We start from the raw sequence: 21,367 nt of genomic DNA, 5'->3' as shown, positions 1-21,367 counted from the left end.
GCGCTGTATTATCTAAACTCGGGAGTGTTAGCGCTGTGTTATCTGAACTCGGGAGTGTTAGCGCTGTGTTATCTGAACTCGGGAGTGTTAGCGCTGTATTATCTAAACTCGGGAGTGTTAGCGCTGTGTTATCTAAACTCGGGAGTGTTAGCGCTGTGTTATCTGAACTCGGGAGTGTTAGCGCTGTGTTATCTGAACTCGGGAGTGTTAGCGCTGTGTTATCTAAACTCGGGAGTGTTAGCGCTGTGTTATCTGAACTCGGGAGTGTTAGCGCTGTGTTATCTAAACTCGGGAGTGTTAGCGCTGTGTTATCTGAACTCGGGAGTGTTAGCGCTGTATTATCTAAACTCGGAAGTGTTAGCGCTGTGTTATCTAAACTCGGGAGTGTTAGCGCTGTGTTATCTGAACTCGGGAGTGTTAGCGCTGTGTTATCTAAACTCGGGAGTGTTAGCGCTGTGTTATCTGAACTCGGGAGTGTTAGCGCTGTGTTATCTGAACTCGGGAGTGTTAGTGCTGTGTTATCTGAACTCGGGAGTGTTAGTGCTGTGTTATCTAAACTCGGGAGTGTTAGTGCTGTGTTATCTAAACTCGGGAGTGTTAGCGCGGTGTTATCTAAACTCGGGAGTGTTAGCGCTGTGTTATCTGAACTCGGGAGTGTTAGCGCTATGTTGTCTAAACTCGGGAGTGTTAGCGCTGTGTTATCTGAACTCGGGAGTGTTAGTGCTGTGTTATCTGAACTCGGGAGTGTTAGCGCTATGTTATCTAAACTCGGGAGTGTTAGCGCTGTGTTATCTGAACTCGGGAGTGTTAGCGCTATGTTGTCTAAACTCGGGAGTGTTAGCGCTGTGTTATCTGAACTCGGGAGTGTTAGTGCTGTGTTATCTGAACTCGGGAGTGTTAGTGCTGTGTTATCTGAACTCGGGAGTGTTAGCGCTGTGTTATCTGAACTCGGGAGTGTTAGTGCTGTGTTATCTGAACTCGGGAGTGTTAGCGCTATGTTATCTAAACTCGGGAGTGTTAGCGCTGTGTTATCTGAACTCAGGAGTGTTAGCGCTGTGCACTGTCTAAACTCAGGAGTGGTAGCACTGTGCATTGTCTGAACACTGTAGCCTGCCTGACAATTTCTGGATCAAATTACACATTGAACCTAGCCATGTAGAGAACTTCAATGAAGTGCTGTGAGTCTAAAGCTTGAGTGGATCAGATTACACATTCCAGGAAAAGTGTTGGATTAATATTGTCATACCACTTCCTGGAGGGACCAGTATGAAATCTTGTTAATTATATCGGGTGGTGTCACTAAACGCAGCCAATTAGAATAGTCAAATTCACACCTGAAAGTCAGTTACAAACAGTGAAGTCATGCCATGTCATTGTCTGAGCTAAGTCGTTGAATTCATTAACACACATTAAGTGGAGCTGTTTTTGTTTAAACTGGGAGGGAAGAAGCCCAGCTTTCAGTTTGTGACTTTACACTGAAGTATATGCTGAAAAATGTGTGTACGGGACGTGCGTGCGTATGCAAATCAGCACACATGCACACTTGGGGGTGCTTTCAGATGTCTGCATTGCCAGTTGGGAATTTTCCCCAATGGCAGCACCAATGGAAAATTCAGATAAGCATTGCCCACGATATTCCTCGCCCGCTAGCAACTCGCTCTCATAAAATTTCCCCCAATATTCATAAAATCTTACAGCCCTGGAAAAGGCCATTTGGCCCATTGTGCCTGTGCCGGCTCTTTGACAGAGATATCCAATTAGTCCCACTCCCCATAGCCCTGCAAATGTCTCTGTGTCAAGGTTAGAAGTAATTCCCTTTTGAAAGTTACTGTGGAATCTGCTTCCACCGCCCTTTCATTCCAGATCACAACAACTCGCTGCGTAAATAAATTTCTCCTCATTGCCACCCGTTATTTTAACCAATTATCTTAAATCTGTGTCCTCTGGTTACCGACCCTCCCGCCTTGCATCATTTTAACTTAAAAGTTTTCTCCGATTTCTACCTTCCTTTGTCATCGTCCAATAGCAAGTGGCGTTAATCACATGAGCCTCAACAGTAAGTGGTGGCAGGCTATTCAACCACTGGAACCGTCACAGCCAAGGCCAGTCCTGCGCTCGCCCAATGTTCACACTCACATATTTGCTGCGTTTAGGTTTGACAACCCTAACCAGTCCCCCCAACCCCCCCAACCCCCACCCTCCACCATCCCAAGTCAGGGACACTGAGGACAATTATAAGTTTCCTACTGCTCCCTCAGCTGAGATATAACTAATTCAATACAGACCAGGAGTTGAACTGGGGGGCCTTCCTGGCTCACAAGTCTCATTGGACAAACTCATTGAGCCTTTTTCTCGCTTCGTTTTGACTATGGCGGTGCTGATTCAGACTGGCGGAGAAATGTTGAACAGGAGGAGGTGGAGTGCACGGGGTTCCCAGCTAGGGTTTCAGGTCACGAATCCGCTGTTATTTTGGTATCAGAAGCGCATCTACACGCTGGCACGTGACCGACTCTTCCGGCACGTCTGGCCTTTGCTGCTGCCAATTCAAAAATTATGGCTCATGTAGTTTATATGGTGGCAAAAAAAATTAGATTTCAGCAGGAATCAGACTTCCCTTTCACTCTATAAAAACACTGCATAAAAACTACTGGGTTGACAGTGTGTCTTTCCTCAACTCATTTCCTGGGAAAGTTCAAGTATAAGCAAATTTTATCAGGATCCAATTTACTCACATGCTGATACAGTCTGTTCTCCGAAATACAAGTCTGGCTCTAAGCTACTCTATTTTTTCAATTCATTCTCGGGATGCAGGCATCGCTGGCAAGGCTGCCATTTATTGCCCATCCCTTGTTGCTCTGAGAAGGTGACGGCGGGCCTTCTTCATGAACCGCCGCAGTCTTTGTAGTGTTTTCTTTGATGTAACTGAGTGGTTCTCTAGGCCACTTCAGAAGGCAGTTAAAAGTCAACCACTGTTGGTGTGGCACTGGAGTCACATATAATCCAGACCAGGCCGGTTTCATTCCCTACAGGACATTAGTGAACCAGTTGGGATCTTACGACAGTCCGATAGCTTTATGGCCACTTTTTACTGATAACAGCTTTTTATTTCCAGATTATATTATTGTTCTGACCTATTACATTCAAGAGGAATAACACCGTCCAAATTTATAATCAGAAACCATATCAAAGAAATCTCTCAACATCAACAATGCAGAAATGTGTAGAACTAGAGGGAAAAGGTTAACTGAAAAATAGCAGGCAAAAACTGTCCAACAATCTCCACACAGATCTACCTGCACAAGTACTCAAGATTGTGGCTGAGAGTTCAGAACCTGCTTGCATGGTTTTAGGAAAAGTAACGGTTAAGATAGTATTGTGCCACTGGTAATGGTGAGTTATGTAATGAGGAATATTCGGATCAAACCACTTCGGTAGGAGAGTCATACAGCCTGTCATAGCAATAAAAAAGAAAGAACTTGCATTTATATAGTACCTTTCATGACCTCAGGACGCCCCAAAGCGCTTTACAGCCAATGAAGTACTTTTGAAGTATAGTCACTGTTGTAATGTAGGAAAAGAGGCAGTCAATTTGCGCACAACAAGATCGCACAAACAGCAATGTCATAATGACTAGATAAGCTGTTTTAGTGATGTTGGTTGAGGGATGAATATTGGCCATGACACTGGGGAGAACTCTCCTGCTCTTCTTCAAATAGTGCCTTAGGATCTTATACCTGAGAGGGCAGATGGGGCTTCAGTTTAACATCTCATCCGAAACACGGCATCTCAAACAGAGCAGCACTCCCTCAGCACTGCACTGGAGTGTCGGACTAGATTTGTGCACAAGTCTCTGGACTGGAACTTGAACTCACAACCTTCTAACTCAGAGGCAAGAGTGCTTACCCACTGAGCCACTGCTGACAAAGGTGGTGATAACTTCAGTTTGTCAGTGGTGTGCTTGTAAATAAGTACATTTTGACCAGAGGTAGGCTTTTGTTATCTGGAAAATTCCAATCAATTGGAGGTCTTCACTTCAATGACAGAAGGCCTTTTTGTAGTCCTCCCTCATAGATGAAATGAGAAAATTCTATCTTACAGTGAATACTATGGGCAACATGTGCTATTTATTAATCAGAACTTACAGCCTCCAGCATGATATGAATAAGATGCAAATATGTCGTTTTCATATAAAAATATTAAATTGGAGTCAAAAAAGCTTCTTGATTTAATTAAATCCAGATATTGCTTGCCACGTAAGTGACTGAAACTTTTAAAAATGGAAAAAAATAACCTTTCCCTCCCTCTCTCCTCCCCAAGAGTATTGACTCCTGGGTACAGGTGATAGCTGCCCTCCAGTGCTTTACATGTGTGAACCTAAATAGTGACTATAAGTTGGCTATTCAACTGTGGGGTGCATCATAGCCAAATCCCATCCCAGTGCTGAGGGAGTGCTGCACTGTTGGAGGTGCCACCTTTCAGATGAGACGCTAAACCGAGGCCCCGTCTGTATTGATTTCCTTGTGGGTTCAATGATGAGACATTTATATAAAAGAGAATAACTTTTAATCTAAGGTTTGTTCAAGAATTCATACAGCTTTTCAGGACACACCATGCTTGAGCTGCAGCTAAAGTGAAACTAAAAAGCTCAGCCTGCTTGACTGTGTCACATGACCTCTGCTGCTCAGGCACAAGCAATCAAACACAGACAAACATGCTGTAAGGCATAAGTAATCAAACACAGACAAATATCATCACTATTTGCTGATATCATTACATCTCCCTTTCTTAAAACAAAAGTATTTTACTTTTAACTAACAACATGTTTTCTTTGTATTAATCTGCATTTTAACTGTAACATTTAATGAACTTACATTATCATTATCATGATCAAAGTTTTTTACCCTTGCTTTGTGTGTTCACATGAAATATGTCAATACACTAGAACTTGAAGAAAGAATAAGATAACATTACTTCCTTCTGTAACAATAGTCCTTAAATTTGCTCAATGAGTCTCTCAGGAGGCTTCACATGTCTTGAGGATTTTCTGATTGATTGTCCTTGAATCTGAGTTGTTGCCTCAGATGATTGGTTCTCAGCTGTGTGATCAGGTTGTTCAACAGTATCAGTCTCTTGACCTGCTGTGGCTGGTTCCATGAGAAGATCTCGACGATTTCTTCTCAGAACAGCACCCTCATCTGTCTGAATGGTGTATGATCTTGGTTGAACTTCACTCAGGACAGTTCCCTTCTCCGTCCATGTGTTTGTTTTGTCTTTGAACCTTACTTGGTCACCAGTGTGGAGTTCAGGTAGGTTTTGTGTTCCTCTGTCATAATAGTACTTTTGCTTTTCTTTCTGTTGTTCTTTGAACTTCCTCACTTTCTCCCCCTCTTTTGTTTTCAGGAGGTTCTCCGGGATGGGTAGGTTTGACCTTAGCCGACGTCCCATCAGGAGTTGGGCTGGTGACATACCACACTCGAGCGGCGTTGTGCGGTATACAAGCATGCTTTGGTAGAAGTCAGTTCCACTGTCTTTTGCCTTGTACATCAGTCTTTTCACTCTCTGGACCGATTTTTCCACTAGTCCATTGGACTGTGGATAGTGAGGACTTGACGTTGTGTGGACAAAGTCCCACTCTTTGGCAAAGTGTCGGAAATTTGCATTGTTAAACTGGGGTCCGTTGTCTGTGAAGACCTCGCTTGCCACGCCATGTCTGGAGAATATGGCTTTCATACTTCTTATTACAGCTTCTGCGGTGGTGGTGTACAGTCTACAAACCTCTGGATACAGGGAGTAATAGTCTGTGATGACAAGATAGTCCTTCCCTTGACATACGAATAGGTCAGCGCCTACCTTCTGGTAAGGTCTGTCTGGTGCTGGGTGTGGCTTTAGTGGTTCTAACGGATTGCTTGCTCAATATTTCAGGCATATTGTGCAGTTTGACACCTCATTTGTCACATCTTGGTTCATTCGTGGCCAGTACATCACCTCTCGTGCTCTTTTCTTACACTTTTCGATTCCCAGATGTCCTCCATGGATCTTTTTTAGCATCTCTTTTCTCAGGCTCTTTGGGATAACTATTTTACTTCCTTTGTAGATGATGTCTTCGACCACTGATAGTTCCGCCCTGCAGTTCCAGTACTCTGCTATGTCAGGTGAGCAGTCTTGCTTCATGTTGGGTCATCCATCCAAGGTGCTTTTCTTCAGTCGTCTCATTGTTTCATCTTTGTTTGTCTCAGTCTTTATGAGCTCCATTTTTGCATCTGCTATGGGCAGAGCACTTGTGATCATGTCCACGTAGGCGTTCACTTTTTCATCCATTGTGGTGTTTGCGGGCTCACTTGGGTCAACAGCTCTGGACAACAGGTCTGCTGTATACATCAGCTTACCCGGTGTGTACGCAACATTCAGTGTATAGCGTTGCAGCCTGATCATCATTCTTTGTATTCTAAGCGGACAGCTATTTAGTGGCTTTTGGAACAATGCAATCAAGGGCTTATGGTCAGTCTCTACACTGATTGCTTGTCCTGCCACAAACTGGTGAAATCTTTCACAGGCGTATGTGATGCTGAGCAGCTCCTTTTCTATTTGAGCATATCGCGTCTCCGCGTCTGTCATTGAGCGCGATGCATATGCAATAGGTTGCCAGTAGTCATATTGTTGCAGAGGAACGGCACCGAGCCCACTCTGTGATGCATCTGATGATATCTTGATGGGTCTCGCTGGGTCATAAAACCTCAGAACTGGTTCCTCTGTGAGCAGTTTCTTTAGATCGCTCCATGACTTCTCATGCTCATGATTCCATTCCCATTCTATGTTCTTTTCAGTTAGTCTTCTCAGTGGTGCTATTTTTTCTGAGAGGTTGAGTATGAATTTACCCATGTAGTTGATCATTCCATTAAACCTCTGCATGTCCTTTTTGCATTGTGGCCTTGGCATATTCTCAATGGCGGACACCTTTCTGGGATCTGGTCTGATGCCCTCACTGCTAAGGATATCTCCCACGAATGTCAGTTCTGTCACCCCGAGCTGGCATTTCTCTCTATTCAGCTTCAGGTTTGTTTTCCTTGTTGCTTCCAGCACTTTTTTCAGTCTCTTGTCATGCTCAGTTCTCGTGGTTCCCCATACTATGATGTCATCCACTGATGTATCAACTCCCTCCAGGTGCTCATAGATCATATGGATAGTCTTGTGATACACTTCAGGAGCTGAGGCAATGCCAAATGGTAACCTTAGGAATCTGTATCTGCCATATAGAGTGTTGAACGTGCACAGTCTTGAACTTGCTTCGTCCAGCTTCATCTGCCAAAATCCTGAGGATGCATCTAACTTGCTGAAATATTTTGCATTTGCAAACTGTGCCATGATTTCCTCACGTGTAGGAAGCTTGAAGTGCTCTCTCTTTATTGCTCTGTTTAGATCTCTTGGATCCAGGCAAATTCTGAGCTTTCCATTCTTTTTGTCCACTACGACGAGGGAACTCACCCACTCAGTTGGCTCATCTATCTTCTGAATCACGTTCAGGTTTTCCATCCTGTCCAACTCTGCCTTCAGTTGCTTTTGAAGAGCAAACGGAACTTTTCTGCATGGATGTATGACCAGTGTCATACTTTTATCTACTCTGATCGTGTGTTCTCCTGGAATGCAGCCTAGACCCTTAAATAGGTCTTTGTACTCTTTCATGAGTTCATCATAGACTGTCTCTCCTTCGCTTTCCACAACGAGGACTCTCTTTACCAGGTTCAGTCTCTCACAGGCTTTTAAACCTAGTATGGCTTGCACATCCTTTGGCACCACGATTAATGCTAGCGTGTGCTCTCTGTCCTTGTGTGTTACTTTGACAATGCATTTTCCCTTCACTGGTATATCAGTACCTGAGTATCCGGTCACTTTCACTTGTATTCCATGTAACTTTGGTCTGGGTCTAATTCTCTTAAAATCGGTCTCTGATATCACATTAACTTGTGCTCCAGTATCCAATTTAAATGGAATGTGTATGTCGTTCACTTTTAGTGTCAACATCCAGTCTCTTTCTTCTTTTTTGTTTTCAGACACCACATCTACATAGAATTCCTCTATCTCGCTTTCATCTACTGTATGGACCTTGCTTTGTTGCGCTTGGTTCTTACAGCAACGGGCATAATGGTTGTTTTTGTTGCATCTATTGCATGTTTTACCATATGCTGGACACTTTCTTGGTGGATGCTGTGTACCGCATCGACTACATGACTTCCGATTGTCCCTTTCATTTTTGTTTGCTGGCCACGCCTCTTTTTTCACATTGGCGCTCTTTTTGTTAAACGGTTTGTATCCGTTCTTTCTCACTGCATCCACGTTGCAGCTACTGTCACTGAACAGCTCCTTTGCCTGCAACTTCACAGTCTCTGTAGCCCTACACAGTGCTATGGCTTTTCCCAGGTCTAGATCTTGCTCTCTTAGCAGTCTTTCCCTTAGACCATTATCTGGAATACCACACACCAGTCTGTCTTTTATCAGCGAGTCTGTGAGTCCCCCAAATTCACACGATTTGCTTCGGTTTCTCAATTCAGTCACATACTGATCAATAGTCTCGCCGATTTTCTGTACACATGTGAAAAATTTGTGCCTCTCAAAGGTCACGTTGCGTTTAGGTATGCAGTAGGCCTCAAACTGTTCCATTATTTTATCTAGCTTCATTTTGTCTCCATCAACGGCAAATATGAAATTATTATATACCTCCAGCGCTGCATCACCCACTACATGTAAGAACACGGACGATTTCTGTTTATCACTTTTCTCGTCAGCTCCGGTTGCCGCTAAATACAACTCTAAACATTGTTTGAACCTTCTCCAATTTTCAGCCACATTACCTGACAACTGAAGCGTCGCCGGTGGGAGTAAACCTTCCATTTTTCACTTCGTTAGCTATTCTCCAAGGTAAGTAACAATTTTCTCTTCTGGCTTGCTAATCTGTGGAGAGCTGATTTAACTTCATCTCTTTCAGCCACTTCTGACACCATGTATTGATTTCCTTGTGGGTTCAATGATGAGACATTTACATAAAAGAGAATAACTTTTAATCTAAGGTTTGTTCAAGAATTCATACAGCTTTTCAGGACACACCATGCTTGAGCTGCAGCTAAAGTGAAACTAAAAAGCTCAGCCTGCTTGTCTGTGTCACATGACCTCTGCTGCTCAGGCACAAACAATCAAACACAGACAAACATGCTGTAAGGCATAAGTAATCAAACACAGACAACTATCATCACTATTTGCTGATATCATTACACCGTCTGCTCTCTCAAGTGGACATAAAAGATCCCATGGCACTATTTCGAAGAAAAGTAGGGGAGTTATCCCCGGTGTCCTGGCCAATATTTATCCCTCAACCAACATCACTAAAACAGATTATCTGGTCATTATCACATTGCTGTTTGTGAGAGCTTGCTGTGTGCAAATTGGCTGCCGCGTTTCCCACATTACAACAGCGACTCCAGTTCAAAAGTATTTCATTGGCTGTTGGTGGTCGTGAAAGGCACAATATAAATGCAAGTCTTTCTTTTCTTTTTATCCTCAGCAGACTTTGTGCTTCCGAACCTAACAGCAAGAGTCACTGAATAACAACCAGGAGAGGGAACCCTGGCTGATATTCACCTTTACAATCCCAGGTACTGCAAGGTCAATTGTAGCATCTCTACTTAAAATCAGGCCTCTCAGTGCTAACCAAAATCCAGCAAGAGACACGCTAGGCTGAGCATCAACCAACTGAGCCACTGACTGAGCCCAACATTCACAACTATATTCTAGATAAATTTATGAAAGGAAGCAGAAGGTATCACCCAATTATGGACTGCACCAAAGCAGTTGCCGCCACTCCATCCACCTTAATGTGTGCACCGGTTTCAATAAACAATTGACTTATGTAGTTGGGGGACACTTGGTGCACTGCCAGCAGGCATACCTGGCCTGCCAGTCAAGATTTCCACTACACCAACAGCGCCAGGCTCATAGCATAAGATTTCATGGGCTTTGGACAGGTGTCCTTGCTGCCTGCTCAGTAAAGCAGGTTAAAATTCAGGATGATGAGTTCCTGGTGGCTTTCCAGCGGGTACGTAACCTGGGTGATTTTAACTGTCCGCCCGGTTTCCACTGGGCGGGTGTCTTGCAAATCAACAAATACTGTTGGCAACTCCCTTTTAAAGGAAAAGATAATTAAAAGACAAATTCAGGGAACCGAGGAAGCTTAAGGTTGGAGCAGCTCTTTACATGGTGAAGTATTTTGGGCCTTATTATAGCTGATGCTACAGAAAAACAGCACGTTTTAAAATAGAACAGAATGCTCCCAGCACTACGGATATTGAAACCTACCTATTTTTAGATAAGTTCATTCACTTTACTTCCAATTTCCACCCTTCCCTCACCTTCACATGGTCCATCTCTGACTCTTCCCTTCCTTGACTTCTCCGTCTCCATTTCTGGCGATCGGCTTTCAACAAACATTCACTACAAGCCCACCGACTCCCACAGCTACCTGGACTACACTTCCTCCCACCCCGCTTCCTGTAAGGACTCTTCCTTTCTCCCAGTTTCCCCGTCTCCGCCGCGTCTGTTCTGACGATGCCACCTTCCATACTAGTGCTTCCGACATGTCTTCCTTTTTCCTCAATCGAGGATTCCCCTCTACCGTGGTTGACACGGCCCGTGACCGTGTCCGTTCTATTTCCCGCACTTCTGCTCTCACCCCTTCCCCTCCTCCCAGAACCACGATAGAGTTCCCCTTGTCCTCACCTTTCACCCCACCAGCCTTCACATTCAACGGATCATCCTCCGCCATTTCCGCCACCTCCAACGTGATCCCACCACCAAACACATCTTACCCTCATCTCCCCTTTCAGCATTCCGAAGGGACCGCTCCCGCCGCGACACCCTGGTCCACTCCTCAATCACCCCCAACAGCCCTTCTCCTTCACCTGGCACCTTCCCGTGCAAGCGCAGGAGATGCAACACATGCCCTTTTACCTCCTCCCTTCCCACTGTCCAGGGCCCCAAACACCCCTTCCAGGTGTAACAGCGATTTACTTGTACTTCTTGCAATCTAGTATACTGTATTCGCTGCTCACTATGCGGTCTCCTCTACATTGGGGAGACCAAACGCAGATTGGGCGACTGCTTTGCAGAACACCTCCGTTCAGTCCGTAAGGGTGACCCTGAGCTTCCGGTCGCCTGTCACTTTAATTCACCGCTTCGCTCCCACTCTGATCTCTCTGCCCTCGGGCTATTGCATTGTTCCAATGAAGCTCAACGTAAGCTCGAGGAACAGCACCTCATCTTTCGATTAGGCACTTTACAGACTGCCGGACTCAACATCAAGTTCAACAATTTCAGATAATTATCCCTGCCCCCATTTTTCATGTAGTATGATTTTTGCCATTCCCATTTGCAACATTTTATCTTTCCTGCCTCTTACAAAAGTACAGGGTGTTCTTTCTATTTCTTCCTCCCCTCCTAAACCCCGCCGCCCCCCCCTGTCTCTGCACCTGCTTAATATCTGTTACATCTCCAGCTTTTTCCAGTTCTGATGAAGGGTCCCAGACCTGAAACGTTAACTCTGTTTCTCTCTCCACGGATGCTGCCTGGCCTGCTGAGTATTTCCAGCATTTTCTGTTGTTATTTCAGATTTCCAGCATCCGCAGTATTTTGCTATTCTATTTTTAATTCATATTGTTTGACCTGTGGGATAGATCACTACAGCAAATGGTCTTAATCAAAATGTCACTGGCAGCTGGATATTGGGCAAATGTTTCAGGGAATGTAAAGCTACCAGATGATTTTGTTAGAAACGGGACTTTTGAATAAAATTATACTTTTGCTGGATTCCATTTATCATGCAATACTGTGTTTCTGACTCGGGATAAACATTGTGCAATAGAGCATTGTGCAATAGTCATTTTCTAATCAGGAATAAACATGTGATGGGTGCATTTCATAACAAGGGGGGGGAAGAGGCAGGCACTTTTGAACAAAATTGTACTCCATTTATCATGCAATCGAGTGTTTTTCTGACTGGAGATAAATATTGTGCAATAGAGTTTTATGCAATAGAGTCATTTTCTAACTAGGAATAAACATATGTTGGGTGGAATTGGAGAATTGGATGGAGCTGCAATGATCACGGCCCAAATCCAATTACAATCTGATCAGATATTTTCTGTTATTTGGATCTCTGAAATGGGAGTTTGTGCAAAGCTTTGTATTTTCTGTCAGCTCACTGCTAGTCCAACCACTGCAATAGAAAATTGGCTTGGAAATGTTCCCGGGTGACTCAATTGGTAAAGAAAGTGTGTAGCTGAGAAATACAGACCAGAAGGTATTATTCCCAGTTTGAGGTGAGATCGCTGGTCTTCTAAGAAAAATAAGCCAATTTCCGTGTTCCTGGTCACAGTGTGGCAACCCCTGTTGGAAGGTGCATGTATGTAGATGTAGGGCTAGGACAAGGTTGGGCTCATCTCCAATACTGAACACCTTGCCCAACAGTCACTGTCTATGCTACACTTGGGTAAGATATTGGAGGGCAACTAGCACCTGTGGAACTGTACTGTAACAGGGGTCAACACCTCCAGGAGAGACGGGGAGAGAATTAGCATAGAAAATTGGTGTGGTGTGGCAAAACCACTAAGTGACTTACATAATTGTCTGTAACCAATGTTATTACCTCTAGCATTAATTGTCTGTAACCAATGTTATTACCTTTCAAGTTGGCTCTGGTTAAACAGAGCTAGATCAACAACATCGCGATCTGACGCGATGACGTCATCACGTGGGTCACGTGACGTCCCCTTCGGTGGGAAACGTGATGACGTCAGAGGTAGAGGGCGGGACCAGCCTGTCCTCGTGTGGATTGAAAGAGAAAATACCTGTTTTGAGCTTCTCCTGTAGTTTCTTGTTTTGTAAAGTTCTTAGACAATAAATTCAGTTCGTTAACTTCCAGTAAGTTATAGATTCTTTGTTAGGAGTGCAGAGACTCCTACATTGGTGACCACAATTCCTCGCGATCGTTTTTCGCGGTCAACGCCGAACACAGGCCAGTGATGGAGGCCAACACAGTGGCCTTGAAGCTCCCCCAATTCTGGGAACAACAGGCGGCCTCTTGGTTTGTGCAAGCCGAGGCGCAACTTGAGCTCCGCAACATCGTTCAGGATCAGACCAGATATCTCCACGTGGTCTCCGCCCTCGAGAGCTCGACGGCATCGAGAATCATCAGCCTGCTGGAGAGTCCTCTGACTGCTGATAAGTATGTCGCCATCAAGACACGATTGCTGCAGGTATTTGGTCTTACCAAAGCGGAGCGCGCTCACCGGTTACTGACGCTACCAGGGTTAGGTGACTCCAAACCCTCGGAGCTTATGAGTCACATGCTGACTCTCCTGGGGTCCGAGCCCCAGTGCTTTCTGTTTCGCGAACTGTTCCTTACTCAACTTCCTGAGCAAGTACAGGCGTCCCTCGCCCGAGCAGAAACCGCAGACTGCGTCGCGCTCACCGAAGAGGCGGATAAGATTTACGCGGTCCGGCAACAATACTGCGCCCTCGCGCAACGCCCCGCCATGAAGAGCCCGGCCCCGGCTCCGACAAAGGCGCCTCCGACGACCAGTTTCTACTACTACCACGCTCGTTTCGGCCCGAAGGCCCGCTGCTGCCGCTCGCCGTGCACTTTCGTTACCAGACCGTCGAATAGACCACCGCGCGCGGGTCATGCACGCCGGTCCCGGTACTTCTCCCGCTGCCGCGATGGCGATCGGTGCTTCCGGGAATCTCACCTACATAACCGACTCCATCTCCGGCCGTCGTTTTCTATGCGACACGGGGGCGCAATGCAACATACTGCCCGCCTCGGTCATAAACCTTCGCTCCGGCAGCCGTGGCCCCCCTATGCAAGCGGCCAACGGGGGTTCAATCCGCACTTGCGGGAAGCGCCTCGTCCGAGTATGTTTCGGTGGACAGTTTTTCAGCTGGAATTTCATCACCGTTCAAATCTCACAGGCCCTGTTGGGTGCTGACTTTTTAGGCGCCAACGGCCTGTTGGTGGACGTGAAAAATCAACGCCTCGTTCATGCCGCCACGCTCGACGATATTTCGGGGACGCGCAGCACGGCTGCGTCGCACACGATTTCATGTGCGCGGCCGCAGCCCGACGATTTCGCCCGGCTCCTCGAGGATTTCCCCAAGCTGACGAAGCCCAACTTTTCGGCTCCGACCGTCAAGCATAGGGTGGAGCACCATATTTCGACTACCGGCTCACCCGTTTACGCCAGGGCGTGACGTTTAGAGCCCAGCAAGCTAGTGGCAGCAAAGGTGGAGTTCGCCGTGATGGAAAAAATGGGGATCATCCGTCGGTCCAGTAGCCCCTGGTCCTCCCCGCTCCACATCGTCCCCAAGCCCGGCGGGGGATGGCGGCCCTGTGGGGATTATCGCCGCCTCAACGACATAACGACGTCCGACCGCTACCCCATTCCCCATATACAGGACTTCTCAGCACATTTGGCGGGGACGTCCATCTTCTCCAAAATCGACCTCGTCCGTGGTTACCATCAGGTGCCGGTGCACCCTCAGGATGTTGAAAAGACAGCAGTAATTACCCCCTTTGGACTCTTTGAATTCCTGCGAATGCCCTTTGGGCTTAAGAACGCGGCACATGCGTTTCAGTGCCTCATGGATTCAGTCCTGCGGGACCTTGATTTTCTCTTTGTTTATTTGGACGATATTCTGGTTGCCAGCACCTCCAAGGAGGAACACCTCGAGCACCTTCGGGTCCTTTTCAGACGGCTTCAGCAGCACGGCCTCATCGTTAACTCGGACAAATGCCGCTTCGGCCTATCGCAACTGGATTTCCTGGGCCACCGCATAACCCCCATGGGGGCAACCCCACTTCGGGTCAAGGTGGAGGCAATTGCGGCGTTCCCGAAACCGAAATCCGTGAAAGCTTTACAGGAGTTCCTGGGGATGGTTAACTTCTATCATCGTTTCATCCCCAGGGCTGCACAGCTCATGCGTCCTCTATATGAGGCCCTCAGAGGCTCGACGGGAAAGGACACTGTGGAATGGTCACAGGGCATGGATCGTGCTTTCGAGGAGACGAAAGCTGCACTCGCCAATGCGACCATGTTAGCACACCCCCTGCCGGGAGCCACCATCGCTCTCACGACGGACGCGTCAGACTACGCGGTGGGGGCCGTCCAGGAGCAGTGGGTCGACGGTGCGTGGCAACCCCTGGCCTTTTTTAGCCGCCAGCTACAACGGCATGAACGCCGGTACAGTACTTTCGACCGAGAGCTGTTGGCTTTGTTTTTGGCCATCCGCCATTTCCGTTTCCTCCTCGAAGGACGACGCTTCATCGCGTTTGTCGACCACAAGCCATTGCTGTTTGCAATGGCCAAGTCTGCGGAACCATGGTCGGCTCGGCAGCAACGGCAGCTGACGTACATATCGGAGTTCACCACCGACATCTGACATGTGGCCGGTAAGGACAACGTCGTCGCCGATTGCCTATCCCGCGCCGCCGTCCAGGCCGTCCAATTGGGGATTGACTACGCACAGATGGCGGTTGACCAAGCGGACGACCCGGAGACCCAGGGTTTTCGTTCGGTTCCAAACAGCCTCCAGCCGAGGGATGTGCCTTTCCATTCCGCAGGTACCACTCTGCTCTGCGACGTTTCGCTGGGTGCACCCCGTCCGATCGTCCCGTCTAAATGGCATCGTACGATTTTCGATGCCTTACACGGCCTATCGCACCCTGGGGTGCGGGCATCGCAAAAACTGCTGGTCTCCAAATTCATATGGAGGGGAATACGCAAGGACGTCAGGGACTGGGCGAACACTTGTGTTGTTTGCCAACGATCCAAGGTGCAGCGCCATGTCAGAGCCCCGCTCGCCACCTTCGAGGTCCCGGAACGGCGATTTGACCATATTCACATCGACTTAGTGGGACCACTCCCACCTTCCCGGGGCTTTACGTACCTTTTGACGATGGTGGATCACACCACAAGGTGGCCGGAGGCAGTTCCCCTGACGTCCACCACATCTGCGGACGTTGCTCGAGCTTTCGTTTCGTCCTGGGTGGCCCGTTTTGGTGTCCCTGCGGACATTTCGTCGGATCGGGGGCCGCAATTTTCGTCCGAACTGTGGAACGAGGTGATTTCCGTGTTGGGCGTTAAACTCCACCGCACTACGGCCTATCACCCACAGGCGAACGGCTTGCGCGAGCGGTTCCACCGCTCCTTGAAGGCGTCGCTCAGGGCCAGCCTGCTGGATGCATCCTGGGTCGACAAACTACCGTGGGTGATGTTAGGACTCCGCACGGCGCCAAAGGAAGATCTCCAGCCGTCGGCGGCGGAGATGGTTTACGGGCAACTGCTTCGAGTCCCAGGTGAATTCCTGCCGTTACCTACGCGACCATGGTCCGCGGCCACACAAAAGGAGACCCTCCGGGATGCGGCCCGCTGTTTCCGTCCAGTTCCGACCTCACGGCACGGTTTGCTTTTGTCCAACATCCCGGGGGAGTTGTCGAAAGCCAAGTTCGTGTTTGTGCGCCAGGACGGCCATCGTACCCCGCTCGCACCGCCGTATGCCGGACCCTTCAAGGTTTTGCAGGCAGGGGACAAGAGTTTCGTGATTGACGTCGGGGGCAAACCGGATCACATCTCTGTCGATCGCCTCAAGCCTGCGCACCTGGACCTCGAACGACCGATCGAGCTGGCGCAGCCTCTGCGCCGCGGCCGGCCGCCGGCCGCTACCACACCTGACACTGCCGTACCACCTACCAGTTCGCCGCCTGCTCAGCGTTTTCCCCTCCGGGAATTTCGGAGTCAGTCCAACAGACTTGTCTGACCTCCTCAGCCATTGACTCTTTTCGTTAAAGACAATTCTGGGGGGGCGTATGTGGCAAAACCACTAAGTGACTTACATAATTGTCTGTAACCAATGTTATTACCTCTAGCATTAATTGTCTGTAACCAATGTTATTACCTTTCAAGTTGGCTCTGGTTAAACAGAGCTAGACCGACAACATCGCGATCTGACGCGATGATGTCATCACATGGGTCACGTGACGTCCCCTTCGGTGGGAAACGTGATGACGTCATGACGTCAGAGGTAGAGGGCGGGACCAGCCTGTCCTCGTGTGGATTGAAAGAGAAAAGACCTGTTTTGAGCTTCTCCTGTAGTTTCTTGTTTTGTAAAGTTCTTAGACAATAAATTCAGTTCATTAACTTCCAGTAAGTTATAGATTCTTTGTTAGGAGTGCAGAGACTCCTACAGTGGAATTGAAAATATGAAAGGGGTTATGTAGGGGTTAAAGTAAATACTTATTAATCAGTGCTTTGGCCGAGTTAGGAATTCTACAAAATGGGAGCAAGAAACAGCAATTTGGTTCATTGCAGTTCTTGCCTTGGGTAAGGATCCTGTTCCAATCAAGTGTGCTGTTTTGTGGAGATGACTGTACAGAATACTTACGTATATAATTATTCCCCCAAATAACAGAAATATGGTTTCAAAACAAAAGAACATCCTTTAGTGTCACATGGGAAAGTGCAAGAGATGAGAAATCAATGAAGCCCCAAGGAAAATGTACTTGTGATACAACGCTCCAATACAGAGGCTTAAAAATATTTATGACTTTATTGCACCAGTAAAAAAGTGGAAAGGAAAATCTGCGAATCTAGATGAGGACGGGGTAAAGGGGGAAGGGATTGGTTGAAGGCGACAAGTATAATCTCTGCCTTTGAGGGAATCATCATCACAACTGTCTGTGATGGAGCAACAAAGCTCCTTTCACACTTAAATTAAAGCTACAACAGTGACTTTTCTACAGTGCAATGCCGCTGAAGGTGAACACATACATGGCGGGCAGCTTTTTTTTACTTACATTAGATGAGTTTTACTTCTGTTACAGAAACATCTTGTTCTGTAGCTCCCTCTCCATCGTTTGTCTTGCAGCACTAGGGTATTTTGTCACTGTGGACTGGTAGTTTTGGTGCAGTTCCTCAGAATGGAGTCAGCAGCGTTGGAAGTGCTAAAGTTAAAACAAAACAAAATAAACAAAATATCTGTTTTACAGTTGAAACACTGTAAAATCCTGAGGCTTCAATTGAACAGACTTCATTTTGTTCCCTCCCATTGATTTGCTGCGGACAAGGTGATTGCCCAGCTCTTCCATTTAACTGCTGTTCACTATATTTTATGACATTTAAAAATAATAATAAAGTCACAGGGAATATGCAAGTATATTACTTGTCCAAATTATATGCACTGCCATATTAAAGGAACTTAATTAATGTTAAACGTTGTGCATGAACTTAAGAGGAGATTTCCACTTCAGCGATCACTGCATTTGCCGAAGTGCAAAATCGGGAAATGTCCATCCTGAGCCTATGATTTTCTGTCCAAGGTTTTTTTTGAATAGATAAAGCCCAGGTACACCATGAGATTATCTACCTAATTATGACTATTATTAGATTCCACATTACAAAAAGATAGCTCAATAATGGGACTAGTACCATGTTTCACTGATAAGGGTACACTAAAAGAAAGATTTGCATTTCTATAGCACCTTTCACTACTTTCAGACATCCCAAAGTGCTTCATAACCAATGAAGTACTTTTCAAGTATATTCACTGTCGTAATGTAGGAAATGTGGCAGCCGTTCCTGCAAAGCAAGATCCCATAAACTGCAATGTGATAATGACTAAATAATCTGTTTTAGTGATTTTGGTTGAGGGATAAATATTGGTCACGTTTATTTCCAACACCAGATTTCTGATTGGTCACCTTGGAGGACAAGACCTGATTTCTGATTGGTCCCCTTGGAGGACAAGACACACTCAGTGGTTTGTTAGAATCATAGAATGGTTACAACACAGGAGGAGGCCATTCGGCCCGTCAAGCCTGTACCAGCTCTCTGCAAGAGCACTTCAGCTAGTCCCACTCCCCCACCCTTTCCCCATAGCCCTGCAATTTTTTTCCTTCAGATATTGATTCAATTCCCTTTTGAAAGCCACGATTGAATTTGCCTCCACCAGCCTTTCAGGCAGTGCATTCCATATCCTAACCACTCCACATCCTTCCTAAAGTGCGGTGCATAGAGTGCTTTTGTACTCTATGCCTCTATTTATAAATCCCAGGATCTCATCTGCTTTTTTAACTGCTTTCTCAACCTGCCCTGCCACCTTCAACAATTTGTGCACATATACCCCCAGGTTTCTCTGTTCATGCACCCCCTTTAGAATTGTACCCTTTAGTTTATATTGCCTCTTCTCGTTCTTCCTACCAAAATGTATTATTTCGCACTTTTCTGCGTTAGATTTCATCTGCCCATTCTACCACCCTGTCTATGTCCACTTGAAGTCTATCACTATCCTTCTCACTGTTCACTATACTTCCAAGTTTTGTATCATCTGCAAATTTTGAAATTGTGCCCTGTACATCCAACTCTAAGTCATTAATATATATCAAGAAAAGCAGTGGTCCTAGTACCGACCGCTGGGGAACACCATATATCTCACATATACTTTCTCCAGTCTGATAAACAACCGTCCACCACTACTCTGTTTCCTGTCACTTAGCCAATTTCGTATCCATGCTGCCACTATCCCTTTTATTCCATGGGCTTCAACTTTGTTGGCAAGCCTATTATGTGGTACTTTATCAAATGCCTTTTGGAAGTCCATATACACCACATCAATGCATTGCACTCATCAACCCTCTCTGTTACCTTATCAAAAAACTCAATCAAGTTAGTTAAAAACACAATTTGCTTTTAACAAATCCATGCTGGCTTTCCTTAATTAATCCACACTTGTCCAAGTGACTGTTAATTTTGTCTCGGATTATCATTTCTAAAAGCTTCCCCACTACCGAGGTTAAACTAACTGGCTTGTAGTTGCTTGGCTTATCCTTGTACCCTTTTTTGAACAAGGATGTAACATTTGAAATTCTCCAGTCCTCCACCCCCATATCTAAGGAGGATTGGAAGATTATGGCCAATACCTCTGCGATTTCTTCTTTCACTTCCCTCAGCATCCTAGGATGCATCCCATCTGGTCCTGGTGACTTATCTACTTTAAGTGCAGCCAGCCTTTCTAGTAACTCCTCTTTATCAAATTTTATCCCATCTACCTCTTCTTTCACTATGACTTTGGCAGCATCTTCTTCCTTGGTAAAGACAGATGCAAAGTACTCATTTAGCATCTTAGCCATGTCCTCTGCCTCCATGTGTAGGTCTCCATTTTGGTCCCTATTTGGCCCCACCCTTCCTCTTACTACCCGTTTACTATTTATATGCCTATAGAAGACTTTTGGATTACCTTTTTATCTTAGCTGCCAATCTATTCTCATACTCTCTCTGTGCCCCTCTTAATTCCTTTTTCACTTTCCCTCTGAACTTTCTATATTCAGCCTGGTTCTCACTTGTATTCTCAACCTGACATCTGTCACACGCCCCCTTTTTCTGCTTCATCTTACTTTCTATCTCTTTCGTCATCCAAAGAGCTCTGACTTTGGTGCCCTACCTTTCCCCCTCGTGGGAACCTACCTCGACTGTACCCAAACCATCTCCTCTTTAAAGGCAACCCATTGTTCGATTACAGTTTTGCCTGCCAATCTTTGATTCCAATGTACCTGGGCCTGATCTGGTGAAAGTGGCCTTCCTCCAATTAAGTATTTTTACTTTAGATTGCTCCCTGTCCTTTTCCATAGGTAAACTAAACCTTATGATACTATGATCACTGTTCCCTAAATGTTCCCCTACTGACACTTGTTCCACTTGACCCACCACATTCACTGGAATGTGTAATTAGATCCTGCCTGCCAAAGTAATCAATTACTTTTGCAAAGTGTAATTCGAGCCATTCTGACTGCCAGGATCCAGACAGAACAGAGCTCACATAGAACAGACAGCGCTCACCCTCGCGAGTTAAGACCTTCTCCCACCCCCCAAACAAGTTCCTGCCCACCCCAACAAGTTCCTAACCTTCCTCCTACCCAGAGTTTCTGACCTTTTCCCTCCCCAACAAGTTCCTGACCCTGACCTTGCCCCCCTCCCCACCCAAGTTCCTGACCTCCCCCCCCCAAGTTCCTGATCTCCCCCGGCCCAATTTTCTGACCTTCCTCCCCCAAGTTCCTGACCTCCTCCCCGTCCAAGTTCCTGATTTCCCCCCGCCCAAGTTCCTGACCACCCCAAGTTCCTGACCTCCCCCCGTCCAAGTTCCTGACCCTGACCTTGCCCCCCACCACCCAAGATCCTGATCTCTCCCCCGCCCAAGTTCCTGACCTCCCCCCACAAGTTCCTGACCTCCCCCCGTCCAAGTTCCTGACCCCCCCATCCAAGTTCCTGACCCCCCC

The 21,367-nt window shown here is 46.5% G+C and overlaps 1 protein-coding gene across 3 annotated transcripts in view; it reads right to left on the bottom strand.

Annotated features, from left to right (window-relative positions):
* LOC147081970 (discoidin domain-containing receptor 2-like) overlaps positions 1-21,367 on the bottom strand; it is a 254,192-nt gene that overhangs the window by 174,471 nt on the left and 58,354 nt on the right. For all 3 annotated transcript variants that reach the window (XM_085980560.1, XM_085980564.1, XM_085980563.1), the window contains exon 2: positions 17,894-18,040. Coding sequence is in view for 1 of the 3 variants with exons in the window: in XM_085980563.1 (XP_085836689.1) it covers positions 17,894-17,895 (2 nt within the window). In the remaining 2 variants the exon portion in view is untranslated. The remainder of the gene's footprint in view (positions 1-17,893; positions 18,041-21,367) is intronic.

The sequence above is a fragment of the Somniosus microcephalus genome, unplaced genomic scaffold, assembly GCF_052327205.1.
Source record: "Somniosus microcephalus isolate GS21.2 unplaced genomic scaffold, FLI_Smic_1.0 scaffold260, whole genome shotgun sequence".
Classification (NCBI taxonomy): Eukaryota; Metazoa; Chordata; class Chondrichthyes; order Squaliformes; family Somniosidae; genus Somniosus; species Somniosus microcephalus.
This window is presented reverse-complemented; position numbering and strand designations above follow the sequence as displayed.